General features: G+C 35.5%; 1 protein-coding gene and 1 long non-coding RNA gene across 2 annotated transcripts; both read left to right on the forward strand.

The window, feature by feature from the left end:
• Positions 1 to 1,828: 1,828 nt before the first annotated feature.
• Positions 1,829 to 4,629, forward strand: LOC104244814 (uncharacterized). The gene is made up of 2 exons (XR_011407400.1): positions 1,829 to 2,028; positions 4,329 to 4,629. It is a non-coding gene; the product is annotated as an uncharacterized lncRNA (long non-coding RNA).
• Positions 4,630 to 6,272: 1,643 nt separating this feature from the next.
• Positions 6,273 to 8,724, forward strand: LOC104244812 (uncharacterized). The gene is made up of 8 exons (XM_009800307.2): positions 6,273 to 6,383; positions 6,460 to 6,573; positions 6,649 to 7,376; positions 7,467 to 7,566; positions 7,689 to 7,748; positions 7,922 to 8,005; positions 8,107 to 8,214; positions 8,302 to 8,724. Exons 1-8 carry the CDS (start codon positions 6,312 to 6,314, stop codon positions 8,608 to 8,610), a joined length of 1,575 nt encoding a protein of 524 aa, XP_009798609.1. The 5' UTR covers positions 6,273 to 6,311; the 3' UTR covers positions 8,611 to 8,724.
• Positions 8,725 to 8,947: the final 223 nt, after the last annotated feature.

Genomic DNA, 8,947 nt, shown 5'->3' on the forward strand with positions numbered 1-8,947 from the left:
GCAATCATAGTGTCTTTTAATTATTTATAATATAAACTAACTTATATTCCGTTTAGCTCTAGAACTAGATAAATTGATTCTTAATGAACAAAAGAGTTATAAAAAGGAATATTCAGACTAGAACTAGATAAATTGATTCTTAATGAACAAAAGAGTTATAAAAGGAATATTCACATAACTGATAAACGTGAAAAAAGATGCAGAAGACCACCAGGAAAATAAAATGACACTAACAAATTAAACTGATCAGTACTTGACAAACTACATACTCTACTTCTGTAATAACTATTTTCCCCTAGCACACGTCTTCGACCTCAATGCAACAGCACAGAACAAGTTAATAGAATACCGAATAACAGAGAGACTCACTCTTCAAGCATCCAATAACTTCGCCTCTGAAAGTTCTCGTTGTCCTCCCCATGGGTATAGTAACTTTGAAGAACATCATTGCTTCCTTCAATATTTCATGTAGTTCTTTCACAGCTTTACCATCCTCCTTTCTCCACTGGTGGCCATCTTCACAAAAATATGGTAGTACTTTCCGATCAAATAGATACAAGGAACCGCCTGGAGGTCTGTGTGGATAACTTCACATATTGAAGTCATTGGAGGTTTACATCCCGGTAGGCTCCTTTTCCTTCCCCTAGTAAAAGAATAAGGGGATCTGGTTTTGGTTAAGAGAGCATAGTCTTTGATTTTGAGAGAGTTTCCTGCAAGGGATCATTACCATTTGTGGAGTGTACATGGATAGATGTCCTTTTTACTCTTTTAAGTTCAATCGACACTACATATTGTGATGTTTCAATTAGTTAAGTGACCAGGTATAATCCACTTCACTGTCAGTATTTCGTTTCATTGTTGTATTTTTTTGCTTTAAGATCAATCTTGTTCCGGCTTAGCTTGTGTGCACCTCTACTAATCCACCAGACAATCTATCCAGCCCACTAGTGCAGGTTGTCAAGATAGCCTTGTTCACCCCTGGTGGAGCAGATGTCTCACACCAAGTGTTGTAGCTGGAATTCGAACTTGCAATCTCCAAGTTGTTACTCCCATGCCTCAACCACTATACTGTCACCTTGTGGATGCTCTATTTGTCTAGAGAATTCAAGTGATTTTCCTCTGGCTTTCCTAGGTTGGACCGTTGGAGCGTAAGTACCTCTAAAATAAAACCATTTATGGTTGTCTTTGTGCCATTGAAGAAAAAAAGATCTTGTCTCTTGCTGTAAATACACCAAATACAGTTCCAAAAGTAACTCCAAGACTCCTACTTCTTGTGTTGCACATTCGACAGTAAGAGGTGCTACTGTATATTTAGTAATTTCCTCACTCTTTCAGATCTCTTTTGGGGTTGATTATGCCTTGGAAGTTTTGGCTCTAGCAAAGAGAGAAATGTTCTGTAGGGACTTACCAAAACAAATAAATAAATAAAATTCCTCTAGGTAAATACTCCATGACCAAGTTGTGGTACTATTGGCTTATTAGAAGGCTAGAGTTTTCCTCAGATAATTACATCCTCCTTCATTTGTGGGGCTTAGTACTCATCCATTCCGTTTTACTTGTCCCGTTTACTAAAAATGTTTGTTGTTTCAGGAAAACAGGAGAGAATTGATTCTCTTTTTTTTTTTAACTTTATCCTTACTCTAATAAATTAGGAGAGAGATTAATGTGTTGAAAGGAAGTAGTAACAAATTGATATCGAAGAATACAAAAGAGGAAGTTAATGTTTTCCTTTAGGGCTGTGCAAAAGGCAAAAAGCAAGTAAAAGAGAATGGAGGGAATATATTCTCTAGCTCATATTTTAGTGCAAGGGCTTTTGAAAACAATTCTTGTACTTCATAGATATAGACAATGGTCATTCTTTATGGTTGAAATCCTATACTTTCTAGAGAAAAAGACTGAAGGTGGAGATATTAGTGTTCTTAGTATTGATTTGGTCCTTTGTAGAATTTAACATCGCTACTGCTCTTGATTTGCTTTTACAGACCGATGGAGCACATCGTCCTTGTGCATTATAGAGAAGTAAAAGAGGTATTTCCTCTTTTACTCCTTAGTTTAATCATTTGGTGCTTTCTGTATGTTATTCTGGGTTTAGTTGTTTGTTAATTCTCTGATTATGCACTTAATATCTATCCTCTGTTTTACATAGTCCCGCATCATATATCTCTACATGCATCTATCGGTGTTCTCTACATTATAACTTTTAGAAGGGGTTTCTATGTGTTTTCTGGCAAACGTGATGGATTCATTGTATTCTTGTTCCTAGACCCTGATTTGAGAAGCAAATTATTAGGGTAGAGGAAAGGGAAATATAAGTTGAATGTCGTCAATAACTCCCAGGAATATTAGTAGTACTCCTCAATTTCATATTATATGACTGTGTTTGACTAGAATGGGAGTTTCATATGATGATTGACATGTGTATGATGCTAGGGGTAGAGGAAGAAATTATTAAGTATGGTTGAAAAGTAAGTTTGATAGAGAAAATATCACATCAAAGTTCAAAAATTTGAGTATTTAAACAAATTGAATTTTTTGAAGTTGTGAAAATTGTGTAGAGTAATATTATTAATGGATCGTCTAACATTTTGAGACTTCCTGGATAGAAAAAAATGTCATATAACTAGAAACAAGATTTGCATGATCAGGAAAGGAGGATTTCATTCTCAGTAGACATCGTATTACTATTTTAAGGCGTGCACCCAATTTACTTGTATTAATCTGTATAGTTATTAGTCAGTCAATCTTAAAAACATCACAACGTGCTATTGAAGATCAGGAGCAATGGTCAATAACAGGAAATTGTTACAGATCTCTTCCTTCGTTTCTTTTCTAATTTTATTGTCTCTTCTGTTGAGTCGAGGGTCTCCCGAAAACCGCCTCTTTACCCTTCCGGGGTAGGGGTAAGGTGTGCATACATCCTACCCTCCCCAGATCCCACTAGTAGGATTTTACTGGGTATGTTATTGTTGTTGTTGTAAAAATGGAGTATATATCTTGAGAGTCAACAAATAGGAGTAGTAAGTTTTGAAAGTTTTAAAATATATGATATATGGTTCTTCTATAAATTATAAGTTTAATAATTCTATTCTAAAAAAGTTTATGAACCAATATGTGAAAACTATAGAAGAGTGTGATAAGATAAGTCTAAGACTAGCATTTTCTTTGTCACCACATTCTGCTGCTGATGTTGATGTTAATGATGCTCTCAATAACTGATAAATCTTTCTTAAATAACTACAGTAGTTCAGTTAAGACATCATGGATAGTAACGTGAATTCAACTACTGCAATAAATGATAGACTGAAGTGACTCTTGACCTTACAATATAACTCTTTTTCATGCACAAAATCCTTTTCCCTTAGAAATTCCTTATGAAACAGAAAAGAGTTGAGGCTTTTCTTGTTTTGTTTTGCTGCATTATGAGATCTCTTGACTCTAAACTCTTCTGAAATATCAAATAAACATGTTCTAGGAAAACTTTTAGCTTGGGCAGTGTTTTGACAACACAAAAATTAAGGTTCACAGAAGATCTATAGCTTCTTCATAAGTGAAATCCATTGCTTACCCTGCCATTAAAGCATTCAACTCCATACCAGCCCTTGCATGCTTGAGAACTTTGTGTCCATGAAACCAATAAGGAACTGCTTTGGTTTTGGAGAGTTGCTTTCCATTTTAGGAGGGCAGTTGCTTCCTTAATAGAAGCAAAAGTAACTGTGAAGAGGTAGGAAAGAGCGAAAAAATGAAGTAAAGAAAATAATTTGGAGCCTATTTTTCCTTGTGATTGAGGTGTTGACCACCCTAAACCATTCAGCAACTTCTTAGCTGGAGTACATTCAGAAGTTACGCTCTCACCAAGAGACAACTTTCTAGCATATGTTCCTGGACCGCTTCGTGAGGATTCCCCTAAGGATTCCCACTGAATCATGAAATTTCAGGAATCAACACAAAAAGGAAAAGGGTATACAAGGAACAAAATGTAGTTCTTCCTTTTCATAAGTAATATTTTATTGATGCCAAAATAATACTAAGGTGGTTCTGGGAAGAAAAATACATAGTTCTATACTACTATCGTTAAAAGCTATTGAGTCTTGTTCAGAATCAAGTCCCTTCTAATGCAGCTTTAAGTTGAAGTAATAGATCCCTTTTCAATACTCAATTTATCTAGGAGCTACGCTAGCTTTGTATATCTTATATTTGTCAGATTGATTGCCAAGTCGTGCATAAAGTTCATATGTTTTTGCTTTCTACATTGGTCTGATAATCTCTGTCTTTTACATCTACAGTGCTCACATATTTCATCTATTGACATAGATATTTTATAATTTCAGGTTATACAGTCTTATGATCGAAAATTTAGCGGGTCAAAGATTTCAATATGATGAAGAATTGCAAATATTACTTGAAGATTATTATTCGTTGCAATTAGTCATATAATGACATTAATTATTTACTTCAAACATTATATGCTTTTTTTAAGTTATTGTGATATTAATATTTTGGATTAGCACTTTCTTTTGTTTGTTAAAATTTTATGAGATACATTATGTTTTTATGAATTACTATTAGTATGTTTTGTTATTTGGAACCTTGTTTGAATTAATGTATTAGCTATTATTAATGGTGGCTAAACTATTGCTATTATAGCTTGAGACTTTTAGTGCCAATTTAACAGGACATATCGATTATAAAAATGGACGATAAAAGGATAAATTGTGATGTCTCCACACGGGATATTGTAACCGTTATAATTGCTGCTAAAAATGACTTTTAGTGGCAATTTAATTGAATTTACTAGCCATTAAAATGGATGCTAAAGGGCATATTAATACATATTTAGAAGGGATATTATAGCTATTCTAATTGTCACAAAACATTTACCACTAAAGGTATGGACTTTTAGCGACAATTTTTTTTGAATTTAGTGGCTATAAAAATAGACACTAAAAAAGAGTTAGTAACTGTTTTAGCTTGGATTTAGCGGCCATCATAATTGTCACAAACAATTGCCATTAAAGCAAATTATAATTAGTGGCAATAAGTCATACATTTACCAGCTTTTGTGATAAATGCCGCTAAAGGCTTTAGCGACCCTGGCTTCAACGGCTAAAGATCAATGGCCGGTAAATGATATAGCGGCTATTGTTATTGCCGCTAATTTTCTTTTTTATTGCCGCTACATCCACTTTTTGCTGTAGTGACTAGGGTTGAATGAGGGGATAAATGCATCGACCTAGTTTATCTTCTTATGTTGCTCGATTTCTCAATTGAAACCGGCTTTGAATAAGGAGATGAACTCATTGAACGAGTTTGTCTTTCTCATATTGCTCTGTTTCACAATTGAAACTAGGTTGAATAAGAAAATTTAAAAAAATAAAAAATAATTATATGAACAAACGGTTGCAGAAAATTGATATATAACTCAACCAAAACTAACAAAATCATCCATAACATATATCTACAATGAACTCTAACTAAACAATGCAGTTGCAAAAGCCTAAAAAAAGCAACATCGCTTATCCAAAAAAATACACGCAATCCGAAAAAATATACAAAATAAAAAAAAATTCTAGTCCAAATTCCCTGGAAATCAGACGAAAATCATAGCAAATGTATGTTGTTTTGTCGTCAATTCTAGTCCAAATAAACTATTAAATTCTGAATAATTTTGAAACGATAAATGAGTTTAAATTAACAGTTAGAAAAGTGAGTATTTGCCAATTAGTTCTTCCCAAACGGAATCCTCGTGGTTGAATCCTTTATCTTCTCTACTAATGTTTCTTTTTCCATTCTGTTTTGTCATTATCGAATATAAATTCTAAAATGTCATAAGATCTAACTATATAATAGTAGGATTTGTCGGCATTACCGAAACCTTTGTTGTCGAAGAAGATCATAATTGGATTTGTTAAAACCAGCGAAATTCTACATTGACGTCTTAGCGTTTTTCATTTATTCAAGTAATACCCAGCTCTCCAAAAAAGTCTCATTAATTTTCCTATTATGCTCGTGATCATGGTACATCACTTTCTTTTGAAAAAAAAATAAGGGTCAAAGGCAGAGGAGTATCGAATTGGCGACAAACGGTTGAATGTTTAAACAGTTCATGGACATCACGTCTGAGTCACCTCACAATGTCCTTAAAGTTTGTAGGTGAAACTCACGTTCATTCATTTTGGGTTTACTTTTGCATTATCATATATTTAAAAATTCACAGATTCTTTCCCTCCTTAATTAATTAAGGTCAGTACCCTCTCTTTATATAATAACCCTATTTTGTCTTGTGGGATTGGATGGAGCAGGTGGGTTGCTGAATGATGAAATTCGAAGACTTGCTGATGCAGCCAAGCGACGACAAACAGAAAAGATTACTTCTTGAAGAAGAGGTTCATTAATTAATACTACTGGGTTTAGATTTGTTCTTGTTAGATAGATGTTCATATTCTTAAGTCTTAACAACAGGTTGAAGAACTTGGACAAGAATTAGCTGGGCAACTTCAACTGAAAACAGTTCTGCAATGTGCGTTACAAGGACCTGTTCGCTCTTGTCCCTGCCTCTCTTCCCTCCCTCTCAGGGTATCTATCTATCATTTTTTTTTATATATACACCGACTCACAGAACATTCCATACTTAAGAAATTATATATGTAGGTTCAACATCTGCTTGAAGAAATGGTTATGGCGGAGGAAGAGATTGTTTGGCTGGAGAGGAAAGTAAACGTGCTGAAGCTGAAGCTGTATAGAGAGAAAGAGTTGGCTGAAAAATGGGAAATGCTGCAGCTCAAACAAGTAATTTCAAAACCAACATTACCTCCCCCACCGCGACCGGTCAAAGATATTGATTCACAAAACTATCAACAACTCAGAAAACAATATCGAATTCGAAGAGCCTCTGCCTTGGACTTCCCCACCATTTCTTCTGGTAATTTTTTGGGCGCAGAGGAAATCGCTGAGAGTAGTTCGAGAAGCCGCAGACACCATAGCCAACCAGATATGGAAATGGACAATGAGAAACCAAATAAGCTGTCGGAAGAAGTAATCAAATGCTTAATAAGTGTATATCTCAAGTTGAACAAAGCATCACTGGAGAGCAAAGGTTCATCTAATGCTGTTGTCAAACAGTCTCTAATTTCCTCCAAGAAACCCAAAAGCAGCTTCATATGCAAAACCTCATTAAACTGTACGACAGCAGCAGCAGCAGCAGCACCCACGTTTACATTCAATGATTACGCGTCAAATCTTGATCCTTATGGGATATTGCTAGACACTGATGGAAGTCAGAGAGAGATTGGATCATACAAGAATTTCATCCAAGTCTCAAGAACTTCTCTCAACACAAGCCATATATCTGAATGTCTTCCTGAGATGGGAAAGTTGAGGTACTTTTCAAGATTACTTCGTACATTCATTCTCGTCAACCATACTACGTACATTCACGTTGTCTTTTCTTCTTGTTTGAAATTTTATAGGTCTATGGTGCATAAACTTAGCAATGTGGACATAACTTACTTGAGCTACAAGCAGAAGTTGGCATTCTGGATCAATGTCTATAACGTCTGCATAATGCATGTACTGTAAGACATGTTAAGCTTTCTTTTCCTCAAAGTGAAAAGAGATTTTGAAAAACTAATAGAAAATCCCCCCAAATTGATACACTGATAATGTAATTCATTATTTTATGCTCACTTCAGGCATTTCTGCAACACGGTTTGCCCTCTACAGAGGAGGAACAGCTGTGCCTCGTGAATAAGGTACGCACCTTGTTGTACCCTGAGACACTTTCTCTAGGTTTCTTTCTCATCCTAACTATTTAGTAATCCCTTAGTACCAACTTAATGATACTTGATTCAAACTTAATAGTTAAAAGTCAAAGAAGTGTGTCTGCAAAGTTGAATTTTCCAAATTTATGCTTGCATTTTTGCAGGCTGCGATTAATGTTGGTGGTATTGTACTTAATGCATTGGCCATCGAGCACTTCATCCTCAGGCATCCAAGAGACGCTGAACATGTGAGTGCACAGCTCTAGCCAAAGCTTACATGACACTAAAACACTATGAGCTTTCATATCATTCTCTGTCTTGACGAATTCAATCATTTTGGATTTATAAGGGTTTGATAGATGATAAAGAAAGAGTATTGAGGAATACTTATGGTCTCGGGTATCCAGAACCTAATGTCACGTTTTCTCTCTGTCGAGGAAGCTGGTCTTCACCAGCAGTAAGTTCATTACAACAACAAAAAAAATCTCATTCTATGTGAAATGCAAGTTCATTATTCAGTCTTAACAATGTTGTGCTGTTGCAGCTAAGGATCTACACACCAGATGAAGTTGTTAATGAACTGGAGAGAGCGAAAGTAGAGTACTTAGAGGCTTCAGTGGGAGTGACAAGTAAGAAGAAGATAGTGGTTCCCAAGCTCATGCAATGGCACATGAAAGACTTTGCTGATGATATGGAATCACTTGTAGAATGGATATACAGCCAATTACCAAACTCTTGCTCTCTCAAAAGGTCAATCATGGATTGCCTAAGAGGGGAAACGAAATCCCCACTTACTAAGATGATAGAGGTTCAACCTTATGCCTCAGAATTCCGATACTTACTGCCCTTATAATTGACAGATATACTCAAAGATGTAACCACCACTTTTTCTGCATATGCTGCCAATACCTTTTTAGTTTGAAGTTCAGTTTCCATTATACATTGTCTCACCAGTCACAACCACCTGTTCCACAATTCCCACTCAAATTATCTGTGAGAGAACGAAAAGTATATTTGTCAAGAGGGCCTTGGCTTGTCTGTTCGGGTTGAGAACTTGGCTAATATGTCTCAAGTTTAACCCTAGGGGAAAGCAAGTCTATTTCGGCACCAATAGCTTATTTTGTTTCGGCTGGCAATTTAGAGAATATAGTGTCCCCTTGACTCCTTTTTTGGTGTTACTTTTTTTTTCC

The sequence above is a fragment of the Nicotiana sylvestris genome, chromosome 5 (assembly GCF_000393655.2).
Source record: "Nicotiana sylvestris chromosome 5, ASM39365v2, whole genome shotgun sequence".
Classification (NCBI taxonomy): Eukaryota; Viridiplantae; Streptophyta; class Magnoliopsida; order Solanales; family Solanaceae; genus Nicotiana; species Nicotiana sylvestris.